This window comes from Bos taurus, chromosome 3 (assembly GCF_002263795.3).
Source record: "Bos taurus isolate L1 Dominette 01449 registration number 42190680 breed Hereford chromosome 3, ARS-UCD2.0, whole genome shotgun sequence".
NCBI classification, from domain to species: domain Eukaryota; kingdom Metazoa; phylum Chordata; class Mammalia; order Artiodactyla; family Bovidae; genus Bos; species Bos taurus.
In genome coordinates this window covers 93,105,370-93,123,613 of record NC_037330.1, presented here as the reverse complement: position 1 = coordinate 93,123,613, position 18,244 = coordinate 93,105,370, and the positions used below count along the sequence as shown (strand labels likewise).

The window sequence follows — 18,244 nt, the reverse complement described above, 5'->3', positions numbered from 1 at the left end:
ACGTTAGTACTGAATTACACTTCCCAGCTGTTGCGGCCACACCCCCACCCTCAAGCCAAACTCCTTCTGGGACCTAAGGCAGGATGCCTAGGCTCCCACTTGGCTAAGGTCTAGGTCTTCGGGCTCCAGCACCCCCTTCCCAAGGGTGGGAACTACTCTACCATCTTTGTTTGCATACCTCAGAGGACAGAGAACTCACTACCTCCACTGTGAGCTAGTTATACTTATTAGTATGACGTCTGCCTCCAGGGAGGAGAATTTCTACACTGAGCCCAGCCCTGCCCCCCTGGAGCCACGCAGACCAAACCTCTTTGGTTCCACTGTAGATTCCATGGGACCAGGTGGGTGGGAAAGTGGGGATGAAGTTCAGGGCTCAGAGTGTGGGAGGCAGGGTGAGAGAGGGGGGAGTAGGGGTGGCAAGAAGACAGACATGGGTCTGAGGGGATGTTGCTGTGTCCCCACCTGCCTTCTGCAGGTTCCTCTTCCCAGGCCCCTAGCCACAAGAAGGGGATGGATTGGGAACTTGCAAATAACAAGCTTGAACTCGGTCAAAAGCAAAAGCTTGGAGGAGCCGCAGTTGCAGCCCTCAAGAGCTCATGTCTGACCATATGTCAGTCTCAACCACTTTGCACTAGGAAGGCTGCATTCCCAAGAGCAGTAAGGGTCCATCGTTTCCAGTCCCCTACCCCTTTATTTTCCATGAAGCAAAGAATGTCAGGGGGAGGGAGCCAATGTTCCCACAGGTAACTGTGACTCAGCTCTATGGTCTCAGGTAGTCACGTCCACCATTAGGAACGGCTTTCCTGGGACAACATCATAACTGTTATGACCAGCGCCCCCATGCCATGTTTAGGAGGGAGAGAAAGCACCCATCCAGAGGATATGGGAACACAGGTCCCCTGCCTCCCCTCCCTCTACCAGAGGGGCGGCTAGTGTCTAGTCCAGCTGGGCCCACCTGCCCCAGGCTCTGAACTTCCCTCCCTATACAGTGGATGTCCACAGAGGAGAGTAGCAGGAGCTTTTTCAAGACCTCACCCACCTCCCCAGACTCACATAGGTCCCCAGAATGCCCCATGTTGAACACTTGCTCTGCATGCCGTGGGCTCCTAAAAAGGAAGGAGGAGGATTTGTGGTCCTCAGGTGGGTGGAGAGACCTGCAGGGTCGACATCACAAAGCCCTGGGGCGTGGTTGGGTTGAGAGAGGCCAGAGCAGGGATCTAGCCCAGCCTGGGAATCAGGCTAGTGTTCCCATAGGAGGTGGCTGCTGAAAAGATCCTTGAAGGATAGGTAGGAGTTCTCTAACTGGAAGGGGGAAAGAGCCTGGGAGTCTGCGATGGGTGATAAAATCTGGAAGTTTTTTGGAGTCATCAAGCTGATGGTCTGACCCCACCCGTAGCCCACAGCTGGGCTTTGTTTCCCCTCCTGATGAGTAAGGTGATCAGCTGACTGGGCAAGAGGGCCAAAGAGTGATCCCAGGGCTCCCATCAGAGAGGTCAACAGAGCTCTGCTAAGAACAGTTGCCCCATGGCTTGTGAGGCAGAGTTCAGAAGTGCAGGCTGCCCATTCCTCCTGCCTCCCTCCCACTGACTGTCTACCCTGGGACTGCCCCCTGCAGACTGGCTCTCAAGCCAGACTTCAATGGTGGCTTGGCCCAGGACCATCTCCAGTAAGTTAGAACGTGGGTGTTTGGGAGTTGTCTGCCAAACTAGAGTTCCTCAGGAAGGGGGAGAAGGGAGGGTTGAGTTTCTTTGGCCAAACAAGACTTCCTCATTCTGAGAAAAATCAGTCTAAAATTCTTACAATAGAAAAGCAATACATATACGTGTGCACACATACACTCACACAATACACGTGTGTAAAGACCTACAGCACACATTCACATACTAACCCAAACACCCGTGGATTTCTCTGCTACGATGTGGAGCTAACAAAACATTCTGCCATGTCCAGCATCAGTGAGTCACAAACACATGGATTCAGTTTTCCTTGAATGATGCCTGGTTTAAGACGTTGAAGAATGAGAGGAGAGGAGAGTTTGGCCAAAAAACAAGTGGAGATTTGGAGGCCCTAGCTGGATCCAGTTGCTGATTTGACCCACCCCGGGTTCCTTGCATCACTCTTGTCTGGGGATGTGTGAAAACAAGGCTTAGATGACCTCCCAACATTAGAAGCAAAGTCTAACCTCATTGGGGCCAAAATGGTCCCCCTTCCCCATAGCACCTGCTGGGAACTTCTTTGTAAGTTTGCAGATAGCATTGTGTCTATTTTATGGTCGAAGTGAAGAGTGTGGTAAATAACAGATGCTGGGGTAAATCTGAGGGCTTCCTTCATGGCTCAGATAGTGAAGAATCTGCCTGCAATACAGGAGAACCGGGTTTGATCCCTGGGTTGGGAAGATCCCCTGAAGGAGGGCATGGCAACCCACTCCAGTGTTCTTGCCTGGAGAATCCCCATGGACAGAGGGGCCTGGCAGGCTATAGTCCATGGGGTTGCAAAGAGTCCAACATGATGGAGTGACTAAGCACAGCAGTGAGGTATCTTCCAAGAACATAAAGGAACAGAAAGTTGCCAGTATTCTTTGGGTTAAACCATAAATGTAAACTGGGTTAAATAATAAATGTAAAGCGAAAGGGATCAGGGTAGCAACAAGTGATATTACAGGGAGAACATGGGAAAGGAAGGCTCCAAGGCTTGACTTTTCTAATGAAAGAAGGTGTAATTAGCATGGAATCAGTCAGCAGTGGAGTACAGAGAAGACAGCAGAGAGTGGTAGGGTCCTTAGCACTGTCCAAGTACAGTGCCATGGCAGGTCCTAACCATCAGACTACTAGTTCCTATGCCAGTGTAACATGAGGCAGAGCTTTCTGAATTTTGTCTGAGGCTTCTGTGTTCCTTGCAGTTGAGTTCGTTTTTAGAAGAATTTTTCAAGTGGCAATTGTAAGGCAAGAAGGCACACGTTGTGCGGGGGAAGGGAGAGACTTGCAGTCTGAGGGAAGTGCCCCTCCTTGAGACCTTAAGATCTGCCAAGTTACGGAAAGGGGCACTAATTTGCACAAGTCTCAGGGGCCTTCCGAGAAAAAAGAGACTAAGACCCCAACCCCTGCTTCTTGCAATTTGAAGTTAGAATCAGGGTTTACTAGGGCACCCATGACCAAGGTCTGTCAGTACTAAAGACCTCCAGGGCTAACTCACCACGGGGGAGAATGGACTGAGGGCTCAACTGCAGTGAGCTAATCTCAGAGCATGACTGAAGTTGTTTCGAAGAACCATGATTGAACTCTCTGGTATGACCCAGGAGCCAGAACTGAGTATCCCTGTGGCTTGAGCAGGTACATGTACCTGCAAAGGGCCATGTTTAGGCTTGAACCAATCCATGCAGGACCTGTGCTCAACAGTAACACTATGTGGAAGGAACCAGAGCAACAGGGCTAGTGGCAAGATCAGATATTTCAGTTCTCTTTTTACCTACTAACACTTATAAGCTGATCTTGGCCAATGGGTGCAGGCCTCAAAAGGAAGAAAATGGGCTTCTTGCTTGTGCATATTCAGTCCTCAAGTCAGTACATAAAGCAAAAACCATTCATAATTAAATTTGCCCTTGAAGATCCCTTAAATTGTTCAAAAAGTTCCAGAGGTATATACTTTCATTCAAGACAGTTTTCCTCCCAGTTTTAGGTTGTTGTTTCTTCAGGTGATCACCAGCTGAAGCAGACAGAATTCACTTGGAGGCCATGATGTGAAAAAGAAACCATACAATCCTCTCTTCATGGCCTAGAATCACCGCAGCCATGTGGGGAGATGCTCACTCTACAAGACACGTGGGAACTGAGACTGGCTTAGAGTGAAGCGGACCCAGCTCCCCCACGGTACAGGCACCCAGCTCATTGAATGGGGGAAGCCATTTGTCTCCTTTAAATTATTTTCTCTCTTTTTCATACCACATGTAATTGAATTCACTAAATTTAAATGCATGTAGGATGGAATTCCACCACCTGGGCCCTGAAGACTAAAAATGGCAAACCTAGACACATGCTGGTTATACCGTTAAATAATTGTCCTGCCAGCAAACATTTAACCAGTGAGGTCCTCAAGTGATGAGCCTATAGGGAGAAATGCTCTGGCCAGAGGCTGTGTGCATTTGTCCTCCTTAGCAATTGTATTTATCCCTGTGGATGAACAAATTGACATTTGGTTTATTTGGTTGCTTCTTGCAGGTATCAGAGGACAGGCATGACCAGTTCAGGGGCTCAGATGAGGTTGAGTTTCTGAATCAGTAAGCCAAGGACCACACTCTGGGCCTGGTGAATTCACTATTAAGAAAGACAAGAACAAACATTCTCAGGAAAAAGAATAGGGGCAGAATTAGGGATGTGGAATGATATGATTTTTTGTTGTTATCCACAGTGTTTGTAATTTGCTTATGTAACTTTTAAAAGTGCAAACCATTTTAAAAAGATAACTCCGAATCATTGTCCAAGGGTCAGTTCAAATGTTGGTCATAAACCTTGCCTGAATTCTGCCTCAACTTCCTTCCACTGCTCTTTGTTCATTTAAAAAGCATTTCTTAGGCACATACAATGTACCAGACCCTGTGATGTCCCTGAGAGAAAGACAAATTCATATTCTTCAGGATCCTTTTTATGGTAAGGAGGTTGTCCGTTTTCAGAAGAAATTCCTTGATGAGCCACTAGGACCAGAAGCTGGGCAGCACCTCCACCCAACCCCACTCCAGGAACAGGGCGTGAGTGGAGATGACTTTTAAAGACAAGGAGCCTAGGATTTCTGGCTGGTCTTGAAGGGATAGAGAGAAGGGAGGTATGCAGACAGAAAACAGGTGGATACACTCCAAGGTGACCCCTAGTGATCCATGCCCTTGTGTACATAGAGGGGGACTTAATTAAGAGGTGAAGAGGGCATTGGTGGGAGGGGAGCAGCCTGAGCAGAGGTGGTATGTGGCATGCTTGGAATCTAACAAGGGGACCAGCCTGAGGCCAGGGGCTTGGTATAGGCAAGGGAGGCAGATTCTCCAGGAAGAGGGGAATGGGTGCCAGGCTTTGGGACTCCAACTTGCAGATTACTAGAATTGAAGCAAATGTGCCTTGATGTGTATCCTTGCACTGCCCTGGAGCAATTTACACGTCAGGAAGCCTCTGTCTCCTGGGGGTACAGCTTGGAGGCCCGGGAACTGAAGAACAGCCCTCAAGCCAGGCTCTTTAGCTATTTAGCCAGAAGTTCTGATCCCAAGTCATCAGGGTTTCTTTTCAAACCATTAGAACACTTGTGGAACTTTCAAAACAAACCTTTTTGGGCCCTTTGGCAGTTCTGGTTCAGCAAGCCGGGGATGAGGCCTGACAGTTAAATTTTCAAGGCAACTTTGGTGATTTTGCTCTGTCCTGAGTGACAATCCCCAAAGCGGGGTGGCTGCTCCTTGAGGACAGAAATGCCTGGCCCTGGGCTGGCTGAGATCAAGAGCTCAGGGAACCGTGGGTGATGGATGGACAGATGGATTACAGACCAGTTGAAGCTAAAGGAAGACAGGCTCAGGGATGGAGCAGTTAGGGGCTCAGAACTGTGTCATTTTCTCCCAAGAAAGCTTAATTCTCTCTTAATAGGAAAGTTTTAAAGCACTTTCATTTTTCAGTGTCATGGTTGCTCTGGACCAGCCCAAACTGTACAATATAAACACATGAAACATAAGCACGCACTGGCTTTTCTCAAGTTAATACCACATTCCACTTTCAGCCAAGAGCAAGCGCTTGAGTCTGGTGGCGTGAGAGCCTTTGAGAGCCGGGACTCAGAGAGCTGGATGGGCCTGAAATCACTAGGTAGCCTGGGTAAACTGAGGCCCAGGTAAACCTGCCTGCCTCAAGATCACATGGTGATTTGTGGCAGAAGCTGGGCTAGGACCCAGGACTTTGACTCTGACTTCAGGATTTTTTTAAGTTAAATAACTTGCCCAAAGTCACACAGCTAGGAAATGGCAGAGCCAGGATGTGAACCCAGGCAGATCTGCCTGACTCCAGGGCCCATGCAAGGGCCACTTCATTTGAAGTGTTTCTGTTATGAGTAAGAGGCCACACCCTGGCAGTGAGTAAGGTCAACAGCAAAGGGTGATGCTATTGCTGCTGCTAAGTCGCTTCAGTCGTGTCCGACTCTGTGCGACCCCATAGACGGCAGCCCACCAGGCTCCCCCGTCCCTGGGATTCTCCAGGCAAGAACACTGGAGTGGGTTGCCATTTCCTTCTCCAATGCATGAAAGTGAAAAGTGAAAGTGAAGTCGCTCAGTCATGTTCGACCCTCAGCGACCCCATGGACTGCAGCCTTCCAGGCTCCTCCGTCCACGGGATTTTCCAGGCAAGAGTACTGGAGTGGGGTGCCTTAATATTACTATACAACTGGGGAAAAGGAAACAAAAAAACAGAGTCCTGTGTTCCTCCGGCAGCATGTTTATTTGGCTGTCGTGTAATTGTCTATTTCCTCATCGGTCCCCCTCACAGCCTGTGAGCTCCTAGTGAACAGAACCTCATTCATCTCTGCATCTACAGCACTCAGTACAGGGCCACATGCCAGAAAGCACAATTGTTGAACTCATTAATCCACTCAGCAAGTATTAATAAGCACTTATAGCGCACCAGGCATTTGACAAGTTCCTGGGTGGAACCTCAACAGAATATTGCCTCTGCCTTCACAGAAAGTATAGTCCAGTGGAAGACAAACAAGTTAACAATGAAATACATATGAATAATAATACATAGTAAGTGCTAAGCAAGAAAAGGAAGAGAGCATGATGGGGGAGAGTGAAGGTGGTAGTGAAGGAGGTAGTGAAGGAGGATGGGTGGGGAGGGCCTTTCTAAGGCGGGGACATGGAAGTCGAGATCTAAAGGAAGAGGAAGGGGAAGACATGGAAAGTGCTGGGGAAGCAGGCTCCAGGCAGAAGGGAGGCCCTGAGATGTGTGGAGACCCTGAGACGCGGAGGGTTTGGTTTGCTTACAGAACTAAGAGGCCAGGATGCTGGAGTGAGTGAGGCACGAGACGAGGTGGAGCACAGGCTGGGAGGACCCTGAAGGGCCTCCTAGTTAGGTTAAGGATCTGAAGTTTATACTAAATGCCATGGGAGCCATTGAAGGGTTTTAGGTGAATGAATGGCATGCCGGATGGGCTTTCCATGAGACCGTTCTGGACACCAGGTGGAGAACAGATGGGAGGGGAACAAAAACCCAAGCCTGGAGACCAGTGATGTCACAGTGGAGTCTGCACCTGTGGTGGGGATGATGATGGGTTCTAGTTGTGGGGAAGAATCAGCTGGAGTCGCTGATGGATGAGCTGGGGTGGGGAAGAAAATAAATACAGAGGCTTGAATAACTGGGTAGGTGGAGTTGCTGCTTACTGACAAGCAGAAAACAGGAAAAGGGATGGGTTTACAGGGTAAAATCTCATGTTGATTACGCTAAATTGAAATCCTCATGAAATATCAAGTGGCAATGTCCCAGGTGGCGCAGTGGTAAAGAATCTGCTTGTCAATACAGGAAATGCAGGAGACGTGGATTTGATCCCTGGGTCAGGAAGATTCCCTGGAGCGGGAAATGGCAACCTGCTTCAGTATTCTTGCCTGGGAAATTCCATGGACAGAGAAACCTGGTGGGCTACAGTTCATGGGGTCTCAAAGAGTCGGACATGACTGAGCACACACACACACACACACACACACAGTGTCAGGTAGGTAGTTTAAGTAATTCTCAGAAGCGAGGTCGGGGAGGGAGATCTATAAGCTGGACTTATAGGTGGTATGTTAAAGCCATGAGGACAGATGAGAAAAGGCCTGAGAAATTGCAACATTCAGAGGTTGATTAGAGGGGGATGAAACTGGGACAAAAAGGCAGAGAGCAGCCAAAGCTAGAGGGAGTAAAGTCATAGGGAGGAGTGTTTTGAGAGGGAAGGAGTGACCAACCATTGTATCAAGTGTGTGAAATGTGAACAGGTCATGCAGAGCAAGAACTCAGAGTGTCCTTTGAATGTAGCAATAGGGAGGCTACCGGTGACCTTGACAGATTCCCTGACTCAGCGAATGACTCAAAAGACACATGAAGAGGAGGCAGCCACTGAAGAGGGTTGAGGGGTCAGGGAAGGCTTCTGGAGGGGAGTGGCCTTTTAGCAGAGCCTTGAAGGTTTCCTGAGAGACCCAAATGCTGCCTGCAGGAAGCTGAGCTGAGCTTGGCAAGGCCTCCTACAGGCAGCAGAAAACACCATTAGCTGGCCTTTAGATAATGGGGGACCATTATCTCCGCCACCCTAGAGGGGCAAGGAGGAGGAGCTGGCTCCCTCCTCAGCAATAGGGAGGCTGAGAAGGCTAATGACCCTGCCCAGGAGGACAGAGCCCCCTACATCCTGGAGCCACCTGAATCCAGGATTCAGAGGCTTGTCCACTTCCCTCCCTGCACACAAGTCCGAGGAGGTGAGGCTTCTAAACCCATGGTCTCAGACTAAAGGGCTCTTGGACACCATCTGGAGCCACCAACTCATTATACAGCTGAAAATTCCAAGACCTAGAGAGGACCAGGGCCTTGGTCAAACTCACCAGCACATCTGTGTTAGGATTTGCACTGGCCCTCACCCTAATGGGTAAAGACTGAATGCTTTAACTTGGCATTCAAGGCCTTTCATGATCAAGAACCCATCCTCCAGCTTCATCTCCCACCTGTCTGCCCTCCAAGCCTGTGCTCAGTGCTTGAATGTTTAGCAAATAGACAGCCTCCAATGGTCCTCACAGCAACCTTTTGGAGTAGGTGTTTTTATTCTTATTTTACAGATGAGGAAACTGAGGCTCGGAGGAGTCTGACAACCTGCCCGAGTTTCCACAGCCAGTACAGCACACAGCTGAGCCAGGATATCATCTTGTGATCGTCTCCAAGGTCACCTTTCCCCCACGCCTCGCTGCATTCACCACCTAGAGCCTCTCCTTGGGAACAGGGCCTGAACTCGCTGACCCTGAGCTACCCTGGGGTCAGGTCAATTTCTAGGACTCCAAATCACTTGCTCAGGTCAATACAGTGTCCACTGAAAGGGATTGAAACAACGGGTGCCACTGAATGGCACCAGACTCCAGCAGCCCGTTCCACAACCTACTTCCCATAAGCATCCGACAACCACGACATCCAGAGCCTGCAGTCCAGACACCCGCCGCAGGAGCAGGGCCCAGACGGAATCTGCACGGAAGCCTCTCCCGGAAACCCCACCCGGCCGTCCCAGCGGAACACCCGCCCCTCACCTGGAGACAACCAGTGGGAGGATCAGCATCTTGAGCATCCTCATCAGGAGCTCTCCCGGGAACTGGAAGTAACTAATTTCCTGAAAACACAGCGGGAGCTGGGGTTAGAGCAGACGATATGGACTTCACAGTTATTTTACAATCTTCAGAGCACCATTTCACCCATATTCTCCCGTCTAACACGTGGACAGCAGAGTCCATGGAGAAAACACGGGCTCTGGAGCCAAACAGACTTGGGTTCGAATCTTGACCCCCTGTAAGTAGCTTTGTGGCCTCAAGCACTCTCTGAGTTTTTCTCATCTGTAACATGAGGGTCATAACCATTTCACAGGGCCACTGGGAGGCTTAAATGAGAGGATGCACATAGAGCACTTGGCAGAGAGCCTGAATGAGAAAAGGGTTAGTAATCACATTAAATCATCTCTCTCCCCCAACTCTGTACACTCCTAGCCTTGCTACAAATCTGTTTGAAATGATGATATGTGCCAAGGGGGCAGGGTTGCATACTGTTCACACATTCATTCAGCCCATACTGTGCCAGACTTCATACTGGGCACTCAAGAGTGAATGAGGCACAGTTTCTGCACCAGAGAAGTTGTTGGTCTACTTTATGAGAACACTGACTCATGAACAGACCACAGCATTCTTGAGTCAGTTTCCCTTCTGTCCTGGGTCCCCTCACCCCACACTTTCATGAATGCTTACCAGCCCTTTGAAGGAGGGCTCACATTTAAAATGCTGAAAGAAAGAGAATCGGATTGGTTGGTGAGACCCCACTCTCTGTATTAAAGAGCCCTTCCTGGGCACAGTTCTTAGAACCAGCTTCCTCATAACCTGCTGGTTTCCCCCTATCTGGGGGCCCTTGGATTAGAGTACCAGGTCCTTGCCCAATCTGCTGTCTCCAGAGTAACTGGTCACATAACTGGAACATGATAACTGAAGAGGAAGGTTCCCTGAGGGCCAGTTAAGTTTGAATTTCAGATAAACAACAAATATTTGTTCTTTACTTATACCAAAAATTATTTGTAGGTGATTTTTTGCTTTTGTTTGTTTGTTTGGCCCCAGCCACACAGCTTGCGGGTTCTTATTTCCCCAACCAGGGATCAAACCCGTGCCCCCAGCACTAGAAACACAGAGTCTTAACCACTGGACCACCAGGGAATTCCTTTATTCGTTGTTTATCTGAAATTCGAATTTAACTGGATGTGTTCTTTTTAAATTTAATTTAATTCAATTTTGTTATTTCTGGCAATGCTAGTTTGAGTCCACTTTCCTCAGAGGGTAAGCTTGTGGGTGAGGCCAGTACAAGACTTTCAAACAAACACCATATGACTTAAAGTTTTGTACTTATAAATATTTTTTTGTAAACCCAAAGCCAAACATAGCTTTGGTTACTGGTCTGATACTTTGAAAAGCCCCAAATTATAGAATGTTGGTGCTGAGAAGGGGTTTTAAAGATCTTCTAGTCCAGCCGCTGACTCATTTTATAGATGAGGAAGCTGAGCCAGGAGAGGGAGGTGATTTGCCCACAGAGTGAGTTAGCAACAGTGCAGGACAGAAATAGGGCCTCCCAGTCCCCTTCCACTACCATTTCCAAAACACCCAAAATCAAAAAAGACCCCAAAACAAAAGACTTTGTCTTTTGAATTAATTTTAATCCATGTATATTGTTGTTCAGTTGCTCAGTCATGTCCAAATCTTTGCAGCACCATGGACTGCAGCATGCCAGGCTTCTCTGTCCTTCTCCATCTCCCTGAGCTTGCTCAAACTCAAGTCCATTGTGTCAGTGATGCCACCCAACCATCTCATCTTCTGTTACCTGCCTCTCCTCCTACCTTCAATCTTTCCCAGCATCAGGGTCTTTTCTAATGAGTCAGTTCTTCGCATCAGGTGGCCAAAGTATTGGAGTTTCAGCTTCAACATCAGTCCTTCCAATGAACACCCAGGACTGATCTCCATTAGGATGGACTGGTTGGATCTCCTTGCAGCCCAAGTAAGTCTAGGGAACTGTCTAACACCACAGTTCAAAAGCATCAGTTATTTGGTGCTCAGCCTTCTTTATGGTCCAACTCGCACATCCATACATGACTACTGGAAAAACCATAGCTAACTCGCACATCCATACATGACTACTTGAAAAACCATAGCTTTGACTAGATGAACTTTTGTTGGCAAACTAAAGTCTTTGCTTTTTAACAAGCTGTCTAGGCTGGTCATAGCTTTTCTTCCAAGCAGCAAGCATCTTTTAATTTCATGGCTACAGTCACCATCTGCAGTGATTTTAGAGTCCAGGGAGATAAAGTCTGTCACTCTTTCCATTGTTTTCCCATCTATTTGCAATGAAGTGATGGGATCATGTGCCATGATCTTTGTTTTTTGAATGTTGAGTTTTAAGGCAGCTTTTTCACTCTCCTCTTTCGCCTTCATCAAGAGGCTCTTTAGTTCCTCTTTACTTTCTGCCATTCGGGTGGTGTCATCTGCATATCTGAGGTTATTGATATTTCTCCCTGCAGTCTGGATTCCAGCTTGTGCTTCATCCAGCCCAGCATTCACACAGTGTACTCTGCATGTAAGTTAAATAAGCAGGGTGACAGCATACAGCCTTGATGTACTCCTTTCCCAATTTTGAGCCAGTCTGTTGTTCCATGTCCGGTTCTGTTGCTGCTTGTTTCTCAGGTTTCTCAGGAGGTAAAGTAGTTTGGTATTCCCATCTCTGATATATTCTTTACTTTAGATAGCACTATAATGAGACGTAAGATACTCAGGTTTGATCTCCAGGTCTGGAAGATCCTCCAGAAGAGGGCACGGCTACTCACTCCAGTACTCTTACCTGGAGAATCCCCATGGACAGAGGAGCCTGGCAGTCTACAGTCAATGGGATCACAACTGAAGAAACACACCACAATATGATGAAAAACAGCTGTTCCTCGTGCACCTTTATCCTCAACCCCCACTTCCCAGGAGTGACCATCCTCAACTGCTCTAGCCGTTTCTCCTTTAGTATTGTTATTTGTAAATAATATGGTTATAATGCTATTTCCAGATATATCTTTTTGACATCTATTAACTTCCCTGCCATGACAGATGAGGGCTTAGTTCCTACTCCCTTTTCCCTCCTATCATTTCACCATTATATCATTTTTTGGTTAAACTAATTGCCAAGATTTAAAAATTTTGATCACAACATATTGCTCACTGTTGAACCAACCATGGCTCCTTTTTGTATAATCATCATCTATTTCCTAAAATTAATAACTGACTGATTTTTCATTTTCCTTGTTTTCTGTGAACCATTCATTAGTTTCTTCAAAATGCTTTAACATCTCTTTTAAAATGCCTAACAATAGTATTTCCTATATCCTCAAACACGTGGGTCCCTTTTTAGGCTCCTGGGATCTCAGTCCAAAAGCTCTCCATCGTCTTTTTCCGGGCTGCATAGACTGCTGTCTAGGGCAGTGGTTGTCACGGGTCTCTTCTTTGGGACTTCGTCCTGTCTAGGACCCCTTCTTTCCTGGATCCCTTTTCTTCTTGGTTTGCCTCCTTGTTTTGCTGGAGCATCTCCTTTGGTAGATTCCTCAGTAAGGGCAAATGGGAGAGAAGCTTCTGAGTCTTACATAGTCGTTTAGTTGCTAAGTCATGTCCATCTCTTTGTGACCCCATGGACTGTAGCCTGCCAGGCTCCTCTGTCCATGGGGCTTCCCAGGCAAGAATAGGAGTGGGATGCCATTTCCTTCTCTAGGGGATTTTCCCAAGCCAGGGATCAAACGCACGTCTCCTATGTCTCCTGCATTGGCAGGGGGGTTCTTTACCACTAGCGCCACCTGGGAAGCCCCTTACATAGTAAAAATGCCTCTATTGTACCCTTACCTCTGATAATAGATTGGCTTTATATAAGATTCCTGGCTTGAAAGAATTTCCCCGCCAAATTTCAAAGGCATTTCCTTTTTGTCTTCTAGATTCCAGCATCACTTAAGATGTTTGAAGCCATTCTTACTTCCTATTCTTTACACCATAGGTGTGTGTGTGCTAAGTTGCTTCAGTCGTGTCTGACTTTGTGTGACCCTATGAACTGTAGCTCACCAGGCTCCTCTGTCCATGGGATTCTCCAGGCAAGAATAGTGGAGTGGGTTGCCATGCCCTCCTCCTTGAGATCTTCCCGACCCAGGGATCGAACCCATGTCTCTTATGCCTACTGCATTGGCAGGCGAGTTCTTTACTACTAACTCCACCTAAGAAGCCCATTCTTTACATTAGACCTGTTTCATTCTCTCAGAACCATTTTAGGATCGTTTATTTATCTCTAGCTTTTTTGGTAATTTTCATGGTAATAGACCATGGGATGAGCTTCTCTTCTTTTTAAAAAAATTCATAGTACTGTGCTTATACCTTTCACTTCTGAGAAATAGTCTTGTTTTCTTTGTGAAATTTTTCTCTCCACTTTTTTCTGTTAGCTCTCTTTAAAACTTTTATTAGTAAGTTGAATGTTGGACATTCTCATTTTCTTATATATTCTTTTTCTATTTTCATCTCTTTTTGTTTTACTTTCTGGGAGATTTCTGCAGCTTTATCTCAGCTATTGACATTTTTATCGTGGCTCATCTACTTTTAATTTCCAAAATCTCTTTCTTATTATTGAATTATTCCTTCCTTTTGCATGCTGTTCTGTTTTATAGTCACTAGATCTTCTCTCACATACCTGAAGAACTTAAGAAAAGATTAGAAAATGTTCTTCTACTCCCAGCATTGCCCATGCTTTATTAGAGACCCTCAGTGCTACTTGCTTGGTCTCGCTATCTTCCACATTAGCAGGTTTGAGTTCACCTTCTGCTTATGTGTAAGTGTGAAGCACTAAACTTCTGTATGAATGAGTGGAACTTGTCAACTGAAGGCTCCTCAAGGAAGACTGATGGGTGAGGATATGGTGTTTTCACTAGGGGGAGGATTCTCCTTCATAGCAGAATTTGGAGGTCTTTCCTCTGAGGCTTCACTGAGAAGTCCCTTTCTACTTCTGGCTAGGTGGAGGTGTGGCTGTGCCTAAGCCCAGCTGACAGCAGTCATAGGTGGAGCCCATGCTCGAGATGCAGATGTTCGTTCACTAATTCTCTTGAAGCATGCGCCTCATCACCTCCCCTCTCCCAACACTTACAGGTGGGCCTAACATCTCTTAGTCAAGCTTCTCTGATTCCTTGTGTCAAGCAGGGGGATGAAGACAATAGATGAGGAATCCCCTGATTACATGAACTGGAAGGGACCTAGGGGTTTAACTGCTCCGTTACAAAATCCTAGCCAGCATCCCCGATCTCAGCAGCATGCCTGACCCTTGCCTCTTGCAGCACGCTGTGTTTTCAAGTCCTGAGCCCTTCTGGAGTTTTCCAAGACAAGCTCAAGTGGTATCTGCTTCTACAGACACAAGAGTTCAGCTTTCTGTGCTCTACTAAATGAGAGCATTCAGCTCCATCCACTTCTCATCTAATGTATTATAATTCCTCAACTTCTTTTTTCAGTGTCTCCTTTTGTATCATCTTTGTTTTTGGGAGCTTATATCTTTAAACAGTCCCATTGCTACAGTTTTAGTGGTATCCCAGAAAGGAAAGAAAAATGGGTACAATTACAAATTCACCATGGTTTAACTGGAACTCTCAAAATGATCTATATTTTTAAACAAGATACCCATTTCCAAAGATAAATCTTGTGATTTTGTAAGTTCTTTTCACAAATAGGACATTCTATCCTTTTGCGTATTGTTTATGATTTTTGCCTTGTTGCATAAGCTTACAAAATAAGAAGGGTTTGGTTTCTGAGTCACAGGCAGAGATCAAACAAACAATTCCTGGATTTCAAAGTAAGATGCTGAGAAAGCCAATTCCTGCAAAATAATTGTTCTAAGACTCCACATCCTTCCTTCAGTTTATCTGGCAGGTTAATCCAGACCGGAACACATTTGCATTTCCAAACAGATGGGGAAGGCAGCTTTGGCAAAGGAGGCCCCAGCTGAGTCTGGCTTTTAATAATAGGCATTCCAATTTGTTTTCACAAAATAATCTTCCTGCAAGAGATATATTTTAGTTGCTGAAGAAAATTAAAGTGGCTTGCGGATTGTGCCATTGCCAGTTTAATTTAGCAATTAGTTGAGTGTTCTCTCTGTGACTCTTAGCTAGGCTCGCATTTTGGATCAAGAAAGCCCATGTGATAGTCAACAAGTCAAAGTTTGATGGGAGAAATAGATTCTTTACAAATGATTCTGAAGCAAGACTGCCAGTGGCTGGGCTCCAGTGGAGGGATGAGCCTGGGGTGAGTGTGGGAGGAGAGTGTAATTTCAGATGTGAGCAGGTCTGGAAGAATTTCTATCAGATTCGGGATATATGAGGTGGTTCTTGGTAGGACCTGGACTCGTAAGTAAGGGAAGGAGGAGTGAAGTAATGCTCACTAAGCACCCACTGCATCTGCTCACTGATGACTCCCTGTTTACCCCTCCCAGCAATTCTGCTGCTGCTAAGTCGCTTCAGTCATGTCCGACTCTGTGCGACACCATAGACGGCAGCCCACCAGGCTCCTCCGTCCATGGGATTTTCCAGGCAAGAGTCCTGGAGTGGGGTGCCATTGCCTTCTCCCCCAGCAATTCTAGCAGACATATAGTCCCACCCCCTCCATTTTGCAGATAAGGAAACTGAGTTTCAAAAAGGAGATGGGATTTAGCCTACAGCCACACAGCCATTAATAGTAGAGTCCAAGTTCAGAGTTCCTCTGCCTCCAGAGTCCATGCTTCTCCCTAAATAACTGATAGCAGTTTAACAGTGTCACTGTCATAATAGTGGGCTCGATTCCCAGAGAGGGGTGTTTTCCTTCTCCTGGATGATGAAATCTGATGCCTTGAGCCCCAGTTGTAGAGATCATATTAGATATCACTGAACTGCAGAGAGAGGAATTCTATGAGTTAGGGAATCTTCCAGAAACCCATTGACAAAAACTCTCTCCTTGACCAAACCTTAGACAGGTTATTCTCAGTCCTCTTTTCAATGGAGCCTCATCCTTGGGCCTTTTCTTCATCCTGCTTCACCTATTTGTAGCAAAAATCCTGCTAAGTCAATTTAGTGAGAAGCCCCCAACTCTGCCTTCAGCAAGCATCTTGTTAGTGGGTTTAGCAAGAATCCCCTTACCCTACCCTTGACGTCTCTTCTTAATAATTATCTGTTCTGTGCTGTGCTCGTCAGCTGTAAATCCCCAGCTGCCGTTGTTGTATTTGGAGTTGCGCCTGAGCATTCTCCCCTACTGCCATGGTCTTGACACCTACCACAATAGTGCTGAATAAAGTCCTCCATACCATTTTAACAGCATCATGATGGTTTTTCCTTCAGCACCATGAGAGTCCCCCTCCTCTTCCACAGGAGCTGGGTGCTAACTGAGAAAAGGACCCTTCCTCAAGCAAGTCGTCATCACCCTTGCTGTTACACAGGCCAGAGCCCTGAGGGCCTACCTTATCTTCCTGCCCCCCAGCCCCACATTCAATCAGCAACCACATCCTGGAGCTTCTTCTTTGGGAAGCAGTTCTCATATCTGCTCCGTCCATCCCCACTCTTATCCCCTCATTGCCCCCTGCCAGTTCTACCACTACCCCAAGGGGATGTCTCCTAGCTCAGGGCTGACCATGTCACTGCCCTGCTCAGAGCTCCTCGAGGTTGCTCCATGTTGACGCTGGATGATGGGATCCAGAAGCCTGATGGCCTTTGTGCTCCAGCCCCAGCCTCACAGTGTCCATTCCAGCTGCTGTGAATAGTTTGCTCCGCTCCCCGCTCATAAATCTTCCACGCCCCTCTGTCTCACCACTCTGCCTAGAATGCCCATGAACTGCTTTAGGAGGTGTTCTCTGCTTCACACACTCAGAGACTCCATTCCGCATGGACCGATTCAGCAGACATGAACTTGGGCAAACTCCAGGAGATGGTGAGAGACAGGGAAGCCTGGCGTGCTGCAGTCCACGGGGTCACAAAGAGTCAGACACGACTTGGTGACTGAACAACAGACTCTGTTCTTGCCTCCCCCACAGCTCTTAGCCTGTGGGCACTCTCACAAGGCACCCTTGCCTCTCATTCACCTGGAGATGCCAGTGTGTAGCCACTTCCTCTCACACGCTTGTCCTGCAATGCATATCACACTCCACTTTACAGATGAGAAAACTGGGCCCTGAGAAGAAAAGTGACTCACCCACTGTCATGTCACCCGGGAGCCATGGAGTGGGGACGTGACCCCCAGATCCCTCAGGCCCACCCAGCCCTCTGAGATGGGGACCCATGATGCCCCACGTGGCTGACCTGGGGTGAGAGGTGCCGGGTCCTCAGGAAGAAGCCAAGGAGGCAGCCCACGGTGACAGAGAGCACAGACAGGATGAGCAGTCCATTCCGCTTGCACACATCCCTCCCACGTGCCAGGATGGCACCCAGCACCATGGCGAGCCCAGCCTGCTGGCCCGGGGCACAGCACCATTCCATGCACGGGAGGCCAGCCCGGTCACAGGGTCCTGGCTCTGGCTCCTCAGCAGGCAGGTGGTTGGGGTTGCTAAGCGCCAGTCGCCAGCCCCACAGCCATGGCCTGCGTGGCTGCCCCAGAGGGAAGCCACAATCCTATTACCAGCTGCATCATTAGGAGCTAGGAGCAGATTAGAGCCTGGGAAATTAGAGCAGGCCACGTGGTTGGGGGTTCAGACCTCAAAGCCAAGCGCTCCTCTTAAAGAGGGGAGAGGACCGGGAGCTGGTGGGAGAAACCAGAGGAATGTTTGGTTGGTTTGATTTTTACCTCCGCTTCATTCCAGAAAGAACTGAAGGCAAGACAATAAGTAGCAGTAAAAAGCAACAATAAACTAATAATAATAGCTACCTAGCAGAGCTAACCAGAGAAGGCAATGACACCCCACTCCAGTACTCTTGCCTGGAAAATCCCATGGATGGAGGAACCTGGTGGGCTACAGTCCATGGGGTCGCTAAG

The 18,244-nt window shown here is 47.6% G+C and overlaps 1 protein-coding gene and 1 long non-coding RNA gene across 2 annotated transcripts in view; one reads left to right on the top strand and one right to left on the bottom strand.

The window, feature by feature from the left end:
• The window catches only part of SLC1A7 (solute carrier family 1 member 7), a 51,028-nt gene extending 33,319 nt beyond the window's left edge, over positions 1–17,709 (bottom strand). The window contains exons 1-2 of the mRNA NM_001205904.2: positions 17,575–17,709; positions 9,266–9,345 (exon numbers count right to left, since the gene is read on the bottom strand). Of these exons, the coding sequence (NP_001192833.2) occupies positions 9,266–9,345; positions 17,575–17,709 (215 nt within the window). The remainder of the gene's footprint in view (positions 1–9,265; positions 9,346–17,574) is intronic.
• LOC132344908 (uncharacterized) lies at positions 972–9,699 on the top strand. Its single transcript, XR_009493980.1, has 3 exons — positions 972–1,287; positions 3,670–3,866; positions 8,807–9,699. It is a non-coding gene; the product is annotated as an uncharacterized lncRNA (long non-coding RNA).
• Positions 17,710–18,244: the final 535 nt, after the last annotated feature.